This window comes from Chionomys nivalis, chromosome 2 (assembly GCF_950005125.1).
Source record: "Chionomys nivalis chromosome 2, mChiNiv1.1, whole genome shotgun sequence".
NCBI lineage: Eukaryota > Metazoa > Chordata > Mammalia > Rodentia > Cricetidae > Chionomys > Chionomys nivalis.
Genome location: NC_080087.1, coordinates 78,655,867 through 78,674,638, shown reverse-complemented (window position 1 = coordinate 78,674,638; position 18,772 = coordinate 78,655,867). Strand labels below are relative to the sequence as shown.

General features: G+C 44.0%; 2 protein-coding genes across 2 annotated transcripts; both read left to right on the top strand.

Moving 5' to 3' along the window:
- On the top strand, positions 1-13,967 carry LOC130869633 (zinc finger protein 45-like). Its single transcript, XM_057761940.1, has 5 exons — positions 1-33; positions 2,549-2,738; positions 6,272-6,434; positions 7,534-7,626; positions 13,924-13,967. Exons 2-5 carry the CDS (start codon positions 2,682-2,684, stop codon positions 13,935-13,937), a joined length of 327 nt encoding a protein of 108 aa, XP_057617923.1. The 5' UTR covers positions 1-33; positions 2,549-2,681; the 3' UTR covers positions 13,938-13,967.
- On the top strand, positions 8,208-10,855 carry LOC130862515 (zinc finger protein 45-like). Its single transcript, XM_057752115.1, has one exon. It carries the CDS (start codon positions 8,208-8,210, stop codon positions 9,972-9,974), a length of 1,767 nt encoding a protein of 588 aa, XP_057608098.1. The 3' UTR covers positions 9,975-10,855.
- Positions 13,968-18,772: the final 4,805 nt, after the last annotated feature.

The window sequence follows — 18,772 nt, the reverse complement described above, 5'->3', positions numbered from 1 at the left end:
TGGAGACCCTGTGAAGGCGTTCCTTCGAGGAAGGTGAGAGGGTCGGGGTGGACTTGAATACCTCCTGATCTCTTTTGACTTCCACGGTCTGGTAACGGGATGGGCGAGGATCTCTTCCGGGTCACCGAAATGAGACATTGTTGCTGATGTTGCGGGACGGCAGCAGCGGCTGCCTTCTGATTTGGGGGAAAGTTTAGCAATTCTGGGTGTTTGGCCCCAAGGAAGACCTGGACTTGGCAGCGTTTGCAGAAACTCCTCGAGTTGGTGATGACAAGCTCACTTTCCCTCACCTTTCTCACACCCTGAATCTTTCTGTGCCTTACTCGTGCAAAAAGGAAAGCAAAGAGCATCTGCAATACACATTTGGTTTTAGGATCAAATTATAGAGTACAAAAAATGCATGCATGTGTGTATATATATATATGAGCCCTATTTAAATATGTGTGTTCTGTGTGGTATCTGGTTTGGTAACTATACAAACACACATCTTGTATGTTTGTATAATTCTTGGTACATGCAGTGTTCTCATCACCACGGAAATTTGTCACCCTGCATGTGGATGCAGCACTTGTGCCAGAGATGTTATGACAATTTCCATTTATTTATTTATTTATTTGAGGTAGGATCTCGATCTGTAGTCTGGATGCACTAGCACCCACTAGGCTCTCCCTGCAATCCCCCACCTCAGAACTGAAATTATGGTGTGTGCCGCCACACCTTGCTCTTTCCGACCTTTTTGCCTGACTGCTTAAGGAATTTTTAATTGTCAAAGATATATTTTTACTTTTTAAAATTATGAGTATGTGCATATGCCCACACCCACTCCTGCACAGACACACAAACACAAGCCTGTCAGTGGGCAACAGGTGTCCATGGAGTCCACAGGTGTTGGAGCTTCTGCAGCTGGAGTTATTGGTGGTTGTGAGCCACCCAGTGCGGGTGCTGCAAACCAAATTCACACGCTCTGCAAGAGCGATATATGCTCTTAACTGCTGAGCCATTTCTCTGGTCCCTCTGTGACCTGTTTTGGTTTTCCATTTTTAGCTTTATGTGTGGGAGTGTTTTACTTGCATGTAAGTCTTGTACTGTGTACATGCCAAACCTGGAGTGTTCAGATGAAGGCATGGGATCCCCTGAAACTGGAGTTAGAGATGAGTATGAGCCTCCAAGTGGGTGCTGGGAACAGAACCCGGGTCCTCAGCAAGAGCAGCCAGTGTTCTTCCCTGATAAGCCTACTCCGTAGCCCCAGACCTGTTTCAAAAAGGAAGAGTGTGGCGTTCACAGGCGAGTCTGGGAAACGGTTGTCAGAGTATTCACAGTGCTTTCTTTCACTATGGAAATTTCCAGATACTCTCAGATAGAGTAAAATGAACTCCCGTGAGACAGTCACTCTTGTTTTTGAAAGTCTTCCGGCTTTCCTTCCTCTCCAAATGCGTTTTGTTTTGCCCTTGAATAGTGTGCTTGTGTGTGTGTGCATGCATGTGTGCCTGTGTGTGCTCATGTGTGCATCCTATGTGCATGTATGTGTAGGGGTGATAGGCACCTCTCTCTATACACACACACACACTATATCGTCTAAGACAGGCTTACTGAACCTGGTGCTCCTCCGTCCCGTAAGATTAGCAGGTCAGTGAGCTGCAGGGAGCCTCCTTTTTGGGATGTTTACTCAATAGGACTTCAAATTTACTGTGTTTGTATATGAAGACGACACAGAGAGGAGCTTTTCTGTTCATTTGTTAGGACTGCCATTCAAAAACACACAGAGTGGACGGTTCAGCAATCCTCGTGTGTGTGACTGACCCTTGTGTAGGCCAAGATGACCTCAAACTCTCCTAGTGTAGGCTACTCTATGTAGTGAGACCCTGACTCAAACAAAATTAAAAGTGTAGTTAGAAAAAAGGTGCTTGTCTTCCTTTGCTCTTCTACAGGTGCACAGTCACTAAAGTGTGACTCTTGTTTGCATTTCTTTATTTTTATTTTCTCTATGCTAGCAGGGACCTCTGTTTCATGGACCCCATCCTGCCCTCCTCTGAGTGGCCAGCATGGTTCATGTAGCTGTCCCACCAGGCAGCCAGAATAGGTGCTGTGGCTTGCGATTAGACCTTGGTGTTCCTTGGTGAATGGGACTCATGCACAGTGGGGGCTTCCTCCAAGGAAATCTGGGGACTGTGTTCCTTTTATTAACAGCAAAACCTGTGCATAATGATTGCTGGACAGAAAGAGGAATCCAGGCCAGGTCACAGGCTATGCCCACTGGGGGTCCAGCTCTCTGCTGCTGCTGCTTCCTGGGTCCCAAGGGGGATGGGGAACCTGAACCAAGCTGCCAACCGCAAATGAGCGCAAGCCCTCTCCCCTCCCCACCTCTGCCGGTGCCCTTTATTTGGGTCACATACTTTTCAACCCAACTCCACCCCTTGGATCAATGCTCTGAGTGCAGACAGCACTTTCTGCTCTCTCTGCTGGCCCTAGAACAGGACCACAGTCCTCAGACCCATAGGAGATGTGTTGTGAAATGAACGTGTGTGGCTGGCATGGGTCTCTTTTACAGGGTCCTGAGTAGACAGTGTGAGTTGTGTGAAATCCGGCTCCTTCTTGTCATCAAGCCACACTGAGAAGCCGACGCCACATGGGCTGGAAGCACAGATGACCGGACTCGCACGGGCTGTCTTCTCTCCCAGATTATGTCTTCCCCAGACTCAGCTATGCCCCAGGAAGACAACAGGATGACCAAGGTCAAGGTGAGTTGAGCTTTTTCATTTGTTTTTGTTTCGTTTTCTTTTGAGACCGGGTACCACTAGATAGCCCTGACTGGCCTGGAACTTACTGCATGGACCAAACTGACTTTGAAGAAACAGACATTTGCCTGCCTCTGCCTCCAGAGTCCTGGGATTAAAGGCGTGTGCCATCAGTGCCTGGCCAAATTGGGCTTTTTCTAAGTTTCAAAATATTGTCTAACTGGTGGTGGTGATCACCAGCCTGGTCTACCAGGACAATCAGAACTGTTACACAGAGAAACCCTGTCTCCAAAATACAAAAACAAAACAAAACAAAAACAACATCAAGAAAGTGTAGTCTAATTCCTCAAGAATTCTGACATCTTGCTTTTTTCTCTGGGGAAGAACAGAGGGGAACAATAGGTGTTTGAGAACTTGTTGGGCAGAGCTGGAGAGGTGGCTCAGCAGTTAACAGTGCTGGATGCTTCTACAGAGGATATAGGTTCCATTCCTAGCATCCCAAACATATGTAACTCCAGATTCTGGGGATCTGCTGCCCTCTTCTGGCCTCTGTATGTAGTGCATAGACGTGCATGTAGGCAAAGCATTCATATACATAAAATAACTTGTTTTTGAAACAAGAACCTGTTGCTAAATGCTTATTAACCTTTTTATTTTAATATATATTAATTTTTTTTATTTCTTAAAATTACCTCAAGGGACCGAGAGATGGTTCAGCAGTTAAGAATGTTATTGTAAAAGACCAAGTTTGGTTCCCAGCAGCCATGTGGTGACTGCAATTCTCCATAGCTGCAGTTCCAGGGGACCTGACATTCTCTTTTGCCCTCCATGGACACCAAGTATGCATGTGGTATACAGAACCACATAAGCAAGCAAAACATATATATATATATATATATATATATATATATTCTAATAATCACCTTGAAATTGGATAAATGAGCCCAGTATGGAAGTGGGAAATGTTGAATAAACCCACATTTACTGTCATTTTGTTTGTAAAACACCCAATTTCTGTTGTTGGGATGTTTTACTCTTTTGGCTTTTTTGGGGGGCCCCACCACCCAGCTCCCAAGTAAGTCACATGGCTTATTCTGACTTACAAATGCCTGGCCTTAGCTCGGCTTATTTCTAGCCAGCTTTCCTTATCTTAAATTATCCCATCTACCTTTTGCGTCTGGGCTTTTTGCTTTTCTGATTTCTGTGATCTTACTTCACTCTTACTCCACGTCTGGCTAGGTGGCTGGCCCCTGACATCTTCCTCCCCTTGTTCTCGCATTGCTTGTCCCCTTCTCCGTTTCTGTTTATTCTCTCTGCCTGCCAGCCCCACCTATCCTTGCTCCCGCCTCACTATTGGACGTTCAGCTCTTTGTTAGACCATCAGGTGTTTTAACAGGCAAAGAATCACTGCTTCACAGGGTTAAATGCAGCATAAGCAAAAAGCACACACTTTAAAATAATATTCCCCAACAAATTTCCTTTCTTCTTTTTTCCATGACACAATGCTTTATTTGTAATAATAGTATAGATAAAACTTTAAAATTATACCTTTTCAAGCAATATTATACACCTTAATTCTTTTTTTCAGTACTGGATATCAAATCCAAGGCCTTCCTTGTGCTAGGAAGATATTCTACCACTGAACCACACCTCCAGTCCCTCACTGGGGATTCTAGGTGGGGCTTCTACCACTGAGCTACACCCCAGCTCTTCACTGGGGGATTCTAGGCAGGGACTCTTCCACTGAGCCACACCCCAGCCCCTCACTGGGGAATTCTAGGTGGGGCTTCTGTCACTGAGCTGTATTTCAAATCCTGTTTTGTTTCTCTGTTTTTTTTTTTTGTTTTTTTTTTTAATTTAACAGGCTGAGTCTTACTGTGTAGCTAAGTCTGGTCTCAAAGTCTCATTCCTCCTGTTTGACCCTCAGTGCTGAGATTTCTGGCTTTTACTCAATGTTTTCAATGACATCATGCTCCCATAAATCTACATGATCTGTCATGGAGGAGGTACTTGCAACAGATGTTTTTTCTCTACCCACAAATATTTAAATAGTTTAGCAGTTTTAATGTGTTAAGGAACGTTCTAGTGATATTTATATAAACGAATATTTTCCTCCAGAAGAAATTCAAGGAAGTTTCGTTACTCTTCCTGTTATTTAGGAATACTAAATTAAAATGCATTACAATATTTTATGTGTATGAGTGTTCTGTCTGCATATAAGTCTGTGCCCCATGTGTGTGCCTGATGCCCACAAAGGCAAAAGACAGAGGGCATCGGATCTCCCGGAACTGGAGTTACAGTCAGCTGTAGGTGCTGGGAATTGAACTTGGGTCCTCTGGAAGAGCAGCCAGTGCGCTTAGCTACTGAGCAATCTTTATAGCCCCTAAAACATGCTTTTGATATAGGATACTTTGGTTGTTCTGCATGGAGCACATATTGTTCAATGTGTCTAATTAATCATAGAAGATGGTCATTTTCACATAAGCTAGGATTTCCTTTCTCATAGCTGAGTCATACCCTGGCTGTGTCTACTAACTGATTTCCATGTTTCCATTTACTACATGTATGTGTTGTATTGGTGGAATAATGTGTTCAGATTGAAAAGTCTAATCATACAAGGCAACTTGCCAGGTTCCTCAGAGCCACCCTGTGAGGCAGCACTGGGTTTAGTGCATTCCAAAGAGTTGGAGGGTTGAAGCTCAGACAACCGCTGAGGTCTGCCCAGGAGGTCAACATCCAGCAGACTCCAAAGGACTCCTGTGACTGACTGGAAGACTTTATCCTGCGGGGAGGGTGCAAGATGCTGAGACAAAGATACCTCTTCCTGGTTCACTCTTGAGTGGACTCTCACCTGGGATAACTGTGGTTTGTCTGGGGACCCAGAGTGTTCTGGGTTCCTAGATGGAAAGTTAAAGCAGCCCTGTTGGCCGTGATGAGTCTAAAGCATATGGATCTCACCCCCAGACAGCAAGTGGAAACAGTTCTGTCTCCCCGCTTTGGGGGATCCAACGGTGTTTATTATATAAGCTAGAGATGATGGTGAGCATCCCACAGTGCATTAGACAGACCCCACAGCTGCAGAGCACTGGCATATAATGCAAGTGGTGTTCCGGTCGGAACGCTTTCTTGTATACAACTGTGCAAGAACAGGATGGAGATAGAGCTCAGTGATAGAGCTGTTGCCTCGTATGCATGAGGCCCTGGGTTCAATCTTTCATTTCTCAGTATCAAAAAACATTTAAAAATTATGTGATTAAGCAGATGAATTTAACAGGCATGGTGGTTCACACCTGTAATCCCAGCACTTGGGAGGCAGGGGCGGATGTGGGAAGATCAACACATGATCAGTACCAGCTTGGTTTTCAATGCAAGTTTCTGATCATCCAAGGCTACAAAGCAAGACCCTGTCTCAAAATCCAAATAGGAACAGTAACAAAGAGTGGGCGAATAGCATGGAAACATGGACTCTGGGCGCTTAACTCCGGGTTGCTCCCTGCTCATCTTCCCCGCATTTCTCAGAGCTGTCCTTCTTGCAGAAGACGGAGGTTGAAGTTGAGTGTTTGGTGTCCCAGGAGATGGTGACGTTCAAGGACGTGGCTGTGGTCTTCAGTGAGGAGGAGTTGGGCCTACTGGATGCTGCCCAGAGGAAGCTGTACCACGACGTGATGCTGGAGACCTTCAGGAATGTGGTGTCACTGGGTGAGGGCAGACACTGGCGCTGAAGAACAGGTTCATGCAGTGTGGCCTTAGATGGGATCGGAGCTCCTGAAATAGTTTCTAGTCATCATGTGATATAGAACTGGAATCTCCCAAGTTTTATAAAAGAAAATTGAAAGCATGGTAGTATGTTTCCATCTTTCTCAAATCACAGTCTCAATTAGTGGGTGGTGGCACACTCTGAGTCATATCTACCAAGATTATTTTCACTAAAGGAAATTGAGGCACTGGAGAGAGAGCACATCAGTTAATGCTTTCTGTGCTTGTAGAGGACCAGAGTTTGGTTCCCAGCACCCACATCGGGTGGCTCCCAAATACCTGTAACTCCAGCTCCAGGGGATCTGCTGCCCTCTCCTGGTCTCCATCAACACCTGCAGTCATATGCGCGCGCGCGCGCGCACACACACACACACACACACTAACATATATATGTCAATAAAAACCAAAAGAAATATTTAAAAAATTAAATGAAATAGGGTTAAAGCCAAAACATGGTTATCAGATAATGGCACCTGGTACCAAGGCTGATGATCCTGGTTCAGTCCCTGGGGCCTACATGGTGGAGGGAAAGAACCAAGTCCCACCTGTTGTCTGTGACCACCATTGGTGTACACAACCACATGCTAAATATAAGTGTAATAAAACACAAAAGAAAATACCCTGACTGTCTATCTAGGACCTGGCCAAGAGCTGTTTGGGAAACAAGGGAGGGGAGATAATGAGCATAGGCATGTGTCAACTGATTTGTACTAAAGTCTGTGTCTGTATGTTTTGGGGCTTCTCAGACAATGTATGTGTTCCACTGACTTCTGTTATTAGTTTGGGAAATAATAGGTTTGATGTCCCGAAGCAGATGCCATAGAATGCATATCTTTAGGACTTGGAGCCTCCGCTGTGTTGATTTAAAATATATTCTTCAAAGCTGGGTGGTAGTGTCACATGCCTATAATCCCAGCACTTGGGAGGCAGAGACAGGCTGATCTCCGTGAGTTCGAGGCCAGTCTGGTCTACAAGAGCTAGTTCCAGGGCAGGTTCTAAAACTACACTGAAATCCTGTCTCAAATATATATATCCTTCACAGGGCATCAGCTCATGACTCCAGATGTTTTACCCCAACTCAAGAGAGATGACGTGCTTTGGATATTGATGACTAGCTGCAGCAGTGAGTCTACAGGTGAGAACAGCGACTCATCCACCCTGCTTCTTAGCATGTACACAGCTTTGGGGCTGGTGTCAGCCAGGGCTTTGTACCGCTCTTGTGAGTCCATCCTCTCAGCATCCATCTCCACTTGCACTGACTCCCTCGGACTTACTAACATCATGCTCTTCCTCTACATATGGATGGCCACTGTGGATGTGTACACATGTGTTTGCACGTGCATGTGCGCACGCACGCGCACACACACACACATACGGGGAGGTAATAGATCAATGTTGTCTTCCTCGGTCACTTTCTACCTTACATTTAAAAAAATATTTATTTATGTGTGTGGTGAGCAGTGTCACTCACTGTGATGCTCTGTAGGACTCTTCTAAATGGGTCTCATTAATAAGTATGAGAGCCTTGGCTTCTAGGGCGTGGAGGTGAGATGACAGATACAGGATGTTAAGTGGAAGGGGACCATCCTCTGGTCCAGTGAAGCCTTAAGGGGAGGTCTTAACTATATAACTCCAACTCCAGCAAACAGAGCATTCACACGCCCTGCCTCTCTCTGAACTCTCTTTATGCTTTTAGGAGCCAGGAATCTAAATGAGATGGAGTTGCTTCAGGAGGTAGGATGGAGGTACCTGCCGCACGAGGAGCTTTTCTGCTCACGAATCTGGCACCAAGTTACAAGGGAGTTAACCCAGGGTCGAGACTGCATGGGGAACGCTGGAGAAACGGGCTCTCCGTTGGGGAAACAGGATGGTGTCCAGAGTGAAGAAGCCGGCTTCAGTAAACATTCTGATCAGAATTCATTTCTTCAAGTTCACCCTGGAGAATGCCAAGAAGAAGAGAGATGTGTGAAAATTTCCGGTTGCAGCCACCATCTTTACGCTCTTCCAGGAGAGAAGCCTTACAAGTGTGAGAACCGTGGCACCTTCCATCGGGTTTTAAGTCTTCAGTGCCGCCAGAGAGTGTACAAGAGACACAGATCACACCAGTCTGACACACTGTTCAGAAATCTCGGTCACAGGCCACACTTTCATCACCACCAGAGTATCCCCACTGCAGAAAACTCAAACGAATATGAGGAGTGTGGAACTCTTAGGAAAAACTCACGTGGTGAGACCCCTCTGTTAGTCCACACAGGAGAGGGACCCCATAAATGTGAGGCGGGTGGGGCGGGCTTCAGTCAGAGCACGTATCTTCAAGTGGATGGGCAAGTCCATTCTGGAAAGGAACCATTTCAGTGTAAGGAATGTGGGAAGGGTTTCAGCTTGTTTTCACGGCTGCGTGCCCATCATCGAATCCACACGGGAGAGAAACCGTACAGATGTGATGCCTGTGGCAAGGGCTTTAGCTACAGCTCACACCTTAACATCCATAGTAGAATGCACACAGGAGAAAAGCCCTATAAGTGTGGGGAGTGTGGGAGAGGCTTCAGGGTAGGCTCGCACCTCCAAGTTCATCAGATAAGCCACATTGGAGAGAAACCGTATAAATGCGAGGCATGTGGGAAAGGCTTCTGTCGGGCCTCGAATCTTCTGGACCATCAGCGAGGCCACACTGGAGAGAAGCCATATCAATGTGAGGCTTGTGGGAAGGGCTTCAGTCGGAGTTCTGATTTTAACATTCATATTAGAGTCCACACGGGCGAAAAACCATACACATGTGAGGAATGTGGCAAAGGCTTCAGCCAGGCCTCAAACCTTCTGGCCCACCAGAGAGGCCACACTGGCGAGAAACCCTACAAATGTAATACGTGTGGGAAGAGCTTCCGTCGGAGTTCAGATCTGAACGTTCACTGTAGAATCCATACCGGAGAGAAACCCTACAAATGCGAGACGTGTGGCAAAGCCTTCAGTCAGTTCTCGAGTCTTCAGGTGCATCAGCGGGTCCATACGGGAGAGAAACCGTACCAGTGTGCAGAGTGTGGGAAGGGCTTCAGTGTGGGTTCACAGCTTCAAGCCCACCAGAGGTCCCACACCGGAGAAAGACCCTATCAGTGCGAGGAGTGCGGGAAAGGCTTCTGTCGGGCCTCCAATTTTCTAGCTCATCGCGGAGTCCACACAGGAGAAAAACCGTACCAATGCCACGTGTGTGGCAAACGCTTCCGGCAGAGGTCCTACCTCCAAGCCCACCAGAGGGTTCACACTGGCGAGAAACCGTACAAGTGCGAGGCGTGTGGGAAAGGCTTCAGCTGGAGCTCCTACCTCAAAGCCCACCAGAGGGTTCACACTGAAGAGAAACCATACAAGTGTGAGGCCTGCGGGAAAGACTTCAGCTGGAGCTCGAGCCTCGTGATTCACCAGCGAGTCCATGCTGACGCTGAATGTGGCAAGGGTCCTTCTTCATCGGAGGATTCATATGGAAAATAAACTCTACAAACTTACGTCTAATCCAAACTGTCAAAGAGCACAGAAAATCATCTCATAATTGGGAGTGTATGTTAGCTAGAGTTATCATAGATTCTCATGGTGTTTGGGAGACCAGACATCACAGGGAACTAGTGTGGACCTTTGATTGTTTCGTTCAGAATCTTGACCCTAATCAGATCTATGCAGATGAGATGCCCGGAAAAGACAAACCTGACCTGGAATTAACTAGAAGCACAACCCTGTTCAGTAGGATTTACACTCCAATAGAAAGGAGACATCATTCACAGTCAAATTTTCCCCGCCTTTCCAGTGCCTTTCAATAATTGTTAAGAAAGCCAGACATAATGGCTCACAGTTGTAATTCCAGCTCTCAGGAGGCCGAGGGGAGACATTTTCTATAGGATCAGCCTGAGCTATGGTGTGAGACCCCCATCTCAACACACCAAAGTACTAACAATAAGCTGTGTGAGGAACAATCGTTTGAAACGTTTTATTAAATTCTCTCCCAGAGTTTCTATAAAGACGTTCTCAGAAGTGTTCTAGAAGGCTTGCAGAGCATATGAATTAGATGTCTGTGCTCCTTTCCCCAAATCTGTAGGGAATATCGGTCAGACTGAAGCTCCTGTGTGCAGACGTGGCGTCGTGGACAGCGCTTCTGTATGCTAACAGTGTCAACATGCACAAGTCACATTTCGGCCTTCCTGAGTTTGGACAAATGAATTCACATGCAATTCTCTCCAGCACCAGTGTCTGAATGCTCCTGCTAAGCAGGCGCTTTATGGCCATTTCCCGTCAGTCCCGCCCTCGGTGGCAACAAGTGCAGCTCCCAGATTGCACTTTGTGTGGGTTTGTTCTTGAGTTTCTTGTAGATTAAATGTGGACTATGGAATCTTATCTCAATAGATGAAAGATGAAAGAAAACATTGAACAGAGGTTTCCATCTGTTCTTGGGAATAAATGTTCTCAGTGAGGTAAAGTGTGTGTGGAGTCCTGGTCAAATATGGTGACGCACACCTACAATCTCAGCACTCGGGAGGTAGGACCAAATATGGTGGCACACACCTGCAATCTCAGCACTGGGGAGGTAGGGCCAAATATGGTGGTGCACGCTGTCAGGGACCAGCGTGGACATAAAACATTTCTTGTACCAGAGTGGAGGTGTGGGAATAAATGAGGCACAATTCACATGATAGTATTAGTGGGGAGTTTCAGGGATCATTTAAATCCTGAAATCACCCATGTTTGTTTTCCAAACAACTTTAATATAAAGGTAAACTGAGGGAGGGCAGTCAGTGCAAACTTCCTTATCATTGTTTCCTAGGTTGTTGGGGGGAATGACTTAGGTCATGTCCTGTCCGTGCCTATTTTGTCACGTAGACTGAAAACACCTCTTCCCCAGGTGACCTCCTAATTTACAATAGAAGAAGCAGAATGACATTAGCACACCTCCAATCTCAGCACTGGGAGGTAGGGCCAAATATGTTGGTGCACACCTGCAGTCTCAGCACTCAGGAGGTAGGGCCAAATATGGTGGTGTGTACCTGCAATCTCAGCACTGGGGAGGTAGGGACAAATATGGTGGCACACACTTGCAATCTCAGCACCAGGCTTAATTATATAGTAAATGTGAGGCCAGTCTGGGCCTTGTCTTTTAAAAAAATCAAACAGGAAACTGGGTATGGTGGCTTAATCCCAACACTTGGGAGGCAGAGGCAAGTGAATCTCTGTGACTTCAAGGCCAGCCTGGTCTACAGAGTGAGTACCAGGACAGCCAGGGCAGATACACAGAGAAATTCCTGTCACAAAACAAAACAAAACCTCAGACAGGACCAGTGACATTGTCTCAGTGGGTGAAGGTACTTGGTTCTAAATGTGATGACCTGAATTCAACCCAGGACTCACCCCAGGGAGAGAACTGACCCCCCCCCAAGTTGGCCTCTGACCTCCACATGTGCACCACGGCGCGCGCACGGGCACACACACACACACACAAACACACACACACACACACACACCACTCTGAAAATAAATTGGAGGAAGGCTAGGTCTCATTTTATCTCTGGCTGGCCTGAAACTAAAAAAAAAAAATTGTCTGCCTCCCAAATGCTGAGACTAAAGGAGTGCACCACCACACCAATCACGAAAAAGTTTCTTTTAAACAAACCATGAAAACTAGCATTTAAAATAACTTTAAATGGATATTTTTACAGTTCCAGTACCCTCTGCCCTGAACTTCTTTTCTCTGTGGTCTCCATTGTTACTGTAGCACCCGTTGTAAGTGGAGACTGTGCGTTCGTTTCCTGGCCACCCAGACCCAAATAATCACACAGAAACTATATTATAATTACAACACTATTTGGCCAATAGCTTAGGTGTATTCCTATGTAGCTCTTACATCTTAAATTAACCCATTTCTTTTAATCTGTGTATCACCATAAGGCTGTGGCCTGCTGGTAAGGTTCCAGCATCTTTCTCCTTCTGCAGCTACATGATGTTTCTCTGACTCTTACTTCTTTCTCCCTGCATTCATTTTAGTTTTCCTGCCTAGCTCTATTCTCCCCTGCCACAGGCTAAAACCACTTCTTTATTAACCAATGGTAATAAATCATATTCACAGCATCCAGAGGGGAATCCCACATCAACCATTGATCTGTTTTATTTCTAACAGTTTACTTCTTCCAAAATGTCATAAATGGGATCCTATGGTTTGTAGCCTGTTGAATCTAAGGTTTTTCACTTGGTGTAATTCTTTAATTCACCTATCTTGTACATTTGTCTTTGTGGGGTAACTAGTGACTGAACCCAGAGTTTCACATATTAAGTAAATGTTCCCCCACTCAGCTTTACCCTCATCCTATCATTCCCATTCTTTGCTGGATAGTATTCTTTTTGTGGGTACACCACATTTCTCTATTCTTTCACCACTTTGAACAGTGTTTGGATTTCCAGATTTGGTGATTATGAAGAAAGCAGCTATAAGCATTTCACACCATTTCATATATAATCTAACATTTCTTTTGGATTCATAAGTATCTAAGACTATTGATGGGATATACAGTAGGACTATATTTAACTTTACAAAAATCTTTTAAAAATTTTAAGTTGTGTATGGGTGTGTCTGTCTCAGTGTGTGTATGTGCACACTGTGTGTGCAGGTGCCACAGAGGCCAGAGTCCTAAGATCCCGTGGATCTGTGGTTATAGGTGGTTGTAAGTTGTTGCACATGGGTGCTGGCACTGAGTTTGTTCCCCCCTTTGAGGTTTGTCATCAACAACTAATCCATTTCAGCTAACTTTGCATAAGTGTGAGGTCATATGAACCTCCAATTCACTGCCCTTTCTACACTGAATTTACTACACTTATGTGAATGATCTATGTGTTTGTCTTTTACTGAGCTTGGGGTCTCCTGATGTTCCTGTTTGATGTTTTGCCAGATATTGTGTAATCAGAGCTGTTCAAAATCAACAGAGTAGCTTTATATGATTCACTGGAATCAGTGTGAGTCTTCCAGCTCCAATCTATTCCAAAATTAGACTCCTCCTCCTCTTCTTTTTTATATAGTAAAAAATATTTTACTAAAACATAAGATTTACAGAAGTTTCCAGACAAGTCATACAGACTAGTCACAAGCTTTCATCTTTGCTTGTGAGGGGAATCTACACTTGACAGCAAAGTCACAACATTATTAGTGAGAACTGTGATGTTTATTTAATTTTCTCACTTTGGTTCAGACAATCAAGCCTGTCCATCTACAGCATCTAAAGTTAGACTTGGCTAGAAAGCATATTCTAAAAAGCTGGTTAGTTCCATTTAACTGCAAATAAATCCCATAAGAAGGGGGAGGGGGAAGTGACCATAAAATTAAAATAAAACTATTTCCCCCCTAAAAAATAAAATAAAACCACACATACTCCTGGCTGCTAACCCTGACAACTACCTTTATTCACAGTGCTTTGTATTTAAACCATAACGAGGAAACGAATCCAAGCAGAGATCCACAGCTTTTAAACATTTCACAACAACCCGGATGATACTTCTAGCCTCTGCTCACCAAAGATGAAGGTACCTGAGCTTCTATTCTGCAATATTTCTAAGACCAAACCCACTGAATGCAAGGAAAAAAGGAAAGAAGTCTTTACAGAACAGGAGAAGTGATGGATGCTTGGTGATCTGATTGACTTTAATATTATTCTTGGTACACAGCCTAGTTCATGCTCTCGGTGTTTCTGTGGCTTAGGCTTTGTTCATCTTCCACTGCTTGACTACATCTGTAGCAGGCTCTATTAGAATGCCAGCCCCCAAATCATAATATGGAGACTTATTAATTCTGAATGCTCAGCCTTAGCTTAGGCTTGTTTCTAGCTAGCCTTTTTTCTTTAACTTAAATTATCCCATTTCTAGTAATCTATGTGCTTCCCTGAGGCTCATTTACCTCATCTATGTACTGTTCATCCTGCTTTCCTGCTTTTTCTGTGTCTGTCTGTCTGGCCCCCAGCTTGCTGGCCTCCTTTCTCTCTGCCCACGGGCCCTGCCTATTCCTTCTCTGCCTAGCTATTGGCTGTTCAGCTTTTTATTAGATCAATCAGATGGCTTAGGCAGGCAAAGTGAAACAGTATATCTTTACATAATTAAACAAATGCAGCATAAACAAATGTAATACATCTTTACACACTGAAACAATTATTCTGCAACACAAACAAATGTAACACATCTTTACATAGTTAGATAAATATTCTATTCCACAACATTTTCCTCTTTGTCTAAATAAAAAGGTTTTTACTTAACATAGTAAAACTATAAACAATAAGAACAATTATCAAGTAGGAGTTACATTTACAATATCCAGTGCAAGTGTTACAGCTCTGAAGGGAAAAAGGTATCCTGACTTTTGGAAGCCAGGCTATACCTATCTCTGTGAAGAGAAGGTATCCTCGATACCTATAGCTCTGAAGAGAAAAGTATCCTGACCGCTGTGTTCTGGTGGGGGATAATCTCCCCAAAGGATGTAGTAATCCTGTTCCTCTCCTAGAGAGCCATTACAGTCCAGCTCTGCACCACTCTGCTAAGAGAGGTTTCCAGAAGAGATGTCAGTTGCTTCTCTGCTCTGGCAAAAGTTGTTACTTAATTGCTTCACTCTGCTAAAGGAGAAACCTCCATAGAAATGTAGCAGTTGGGGGGGCTGGAGAGATGGCTCAGAGGTTAAGAGCACTGCATGCTCTTCCAAAGGTCCTGAGTTCAATTCCCAGCAACCATATGGTGGCTCACAACTATCTGTAATGAGATCTGGTGCCCTCTTCTGGCCAGCAGGCATACACAAGAAAGAATACTGTATATATAATAAATAAATAAATATTAAAAAAAGTTTTAAAAAACCCTGCTTTTTTAAAAAAAGAAATGTTGCAGTTGGCTCCTGCTTCTGCAGAAGTTGTTCCTTCTCTTCTCCATTCCACTAAAGGAGATTCTACTCCACTTTGGCAAAAGAAGGTCTTCACCCAAAACTCATTTAAGAGATATATTGAGAGGAATCCAGGAGAGTGGCTGCCTTTGCCAGGGTTGAGAAGATCAACTTCCAACTGAATAGGCACAAGGCTTCTTAGGGGCAGAAGGGATTGGTTAGTTTTGTGCTCAGTTGGTCAGGGGCAGAGTGTTTCTTTGGCTCTGGTTTCAGGGTCAGAGTGTTGCTTTCACTGACTCCAGTTTCAGAGTCAGGGTGTGTTTCTTTGGCTAGCCCTTTCCCCCTACACCCAGTCCATTTACATTTGGCAAATTCAGAGAAAATGCTCCATTATTTATCTTATCTTGATGAGCCCAAAGTTTTGTACCTAATTCACCTTCTATCAAAACTAAGAAAAACTGTAACTATATCTAGTCTTCAATTGCATCAACAACCCCTGAAGTATATATTACCTAAGCAAACAGGAAGTGCAGTGCAAGCCACTTCCAAAACTGTAGAAATAATAGAGACATCTGGCTGTTTGGATAGTCATCCAAAGTCCCTCAGCAACATTGGGGCATCTATCTTTGGCCTACAGGTCTAGAATATCTGACAGACTTTTCTGTGAAGCAGGACTTTTGAAGGATTTCCCTGCCTTGTCTTGGTAAAGTCTGGTAGTCACTTTCCTTTGTTTTCTGAATGTCCAGTTTAGATGGTATACTGTCAGCAGTTGAGGCAAGGGCAGTTTCCTGCTCAATTGGCTAGCTTTGCCACATTGAAAGCAAACTCTATGTGGAGGTTCTTTAATGCCTGTCTGGTGTGGGAGAATTGTCTGTATTCTGTCAATCATGTTTTAAATAAACACTGATTGGCCAGGCAGGAAGTATAGGTGAGTCAACTAGACAGGAAGTAGAGGCAGGGCGATGAGAACAGGAGAATTCTGGGAAGAAGGAAGCCCATTCCCCCCACTCCTGTCCAGATACGGAAGAAGCAGGATGTGACCTGCCTCACTGGAAAAGGTACTGAGTCATGTGGCTAACACAGATAATAATTATGGGTTAATATAAGCTACAAAAGCTAATAAGTAGCCTTAGCTAATGGGCCAATCATTTTTATAACTTATGGCCATCTCTGTGTGATTTTCTTTGGGGCTTGCTGGCTGTGGGGAACTGGGCTGGACATAAACCCCAACAAGCCAGTCCTGCATGTTACACCTGTCATCTTTTGTCATCCTTTTATGAAATAGATTGGTGTTGCCTGGAGCAGGCATATCTCAATGTCATGAAAAGCCTTAGGTTATTGAAACATCTTAAGTGCCTTATTCTGTAGGTCTCTGAAGTGTTTGAAGATTATCTATCTAAAATTTGCATGTTTAACTATGAATGCACGACTAACATAACTACAGATTTGATTATTATAGATGACTAATAATTAACCTGTACTTCTTAATCATATATTACACTTTTAAATGAGCTGCATAAGCACAATACCCCCAAACAAGAGTGGAGACATATGCACAGTATAACAAAAATAACTTTAAATCTGTATCAATATACCAAAATCCATACCAATGTAAAATATTTGAGGTTAATAGTTGTCTTTTTATCCTGTATCCCTCCATAAACATTGACAAACATTCAGAACTCACTGAATGACAAAACCCACCCACCACATCTCTTGGGAATGTGGGCAAAGAAACCCTGTCTTGAAAAACCAATAAAATAAGATAAAATCCAAAGTCAACACAACATCATACAGGATCTACTCTCCTTGTGTATTTCCCATCTTTCTGTGGCTTTTTTCCTTTACATTACTTAATTATTTTAAACTATTTATTTTTTTATTTATTATTATAAAATATTATTTCTATGACTGTCTATACTCCTTTTCTTTCTTAAGCATCTACACACATTTTAAAACACACTGTCACCTGTTTAGAGTTTCTTTTCAGTCTGGACCTGCTTTACCATGTGCCTGCAGCCTTTTCTGACTGTGTGAGCCAGACCTTAACCTGCTGAGTGGCTCTGTACTGGCAGCTATCTCTGCCTTGCTGAAGCCTGTGAGAGCTGAGTGTTATGTCTGATGGGCCTGGGCGAGAGCTGCATTTAACTGGGAGCTGTGTTTAAGCAGGAGGTGCATTTAACAACCCCAGCTCCAGAAAGTTGGTGCCTGCACTATGGCAGGCATTTTTACTTAACTTATTGTTTCTATTTAACACGCCAAGTGCTCAAATGCTCACTCTATGGCAGAGCTGCACCTCTGTACACTATGAGCACCAGGCTACCAGGCAGCCATGCCATTTTTTGTTTGATTTTTTTCTTTTCATTTTCCCCCCATCATTCTTAGGCCCTACATAGAAATATGGCCCTATGTTGGGTGCCAAATGTACAGGCTTTCTTGGTCTGCTGGCTCCCAAGTCAAGACAAAGAGACTTATTATTAATTATGAATGCTTGGCCTTAGTTTAGGTTTGTCCCACTAGCTCTTATAACATATTAATTTGTTTCTCTTCATCTATGTTTTGCCTCAGGGCTTTTTACCCTTTTTTCATTCTGTATGCCCTACTTTCCTGTTTCCTCTGTGTCTGTCTGTCTGTCTGTCTGTCTGTCTGGTGTCTCCCTCTCTTTCTCCTTCATTCTCTCTCAAGCCTAGATTTCTCCTCCTACTTATTCTCTCTGCCTTCCAGCCCTGTCTATCCCTCTACTGCTTAGTTATTGGCCATTCAGCTTTTTATTAGACCATCCAGGTATCCCAGGCAGGCAAGGTGAAACAGCAACGCATCTTTACATAAACAAATACAACACATCTTTACTTAGTTAGACAATTATTCTATTCCACAACATACATCATTTGCTAATGGGGGCACTAAACAAAGCCTGGATTGATAGCAGAGCTGTGTGAATCTGCAACACCAGGCACCACTTACCTTTCAAAATATCTAAACATATTCTTTCCAACTTGTCTACCGTAGGATGACAAATATTGGTCATGAAATGCACCTTAGGTGTTGATAGTTTGAGTTTAAAAGTCCCTCCCTCAGAGGGGAATCCTGGGCCCAGCAATGACCACAAGAAAGGAACAGACTTGCTCTCATCTGGTTCTGCTTTAAGGCCAGGAATTGGTTCTACCAGCACCCGCTGGGTTTCCTTGGTGACGCCGTGGGCAGCTCAGCCATCTTTCAGATCCAGAGCTTTGTCTCTGCTTTTGTCTCTGGCTCTTCTCATCCCCCTTTTCAGTTTGCTTCTCAGTAATGTTTAGAATCAGCTTTGTGATTTTAAAATGTAAGCTCTGGTTTCGTTTGGGACTGTACTGGATATATAATTAATTGCAGGACAGTTAACATCTTAACAATATTGACTGTTGCA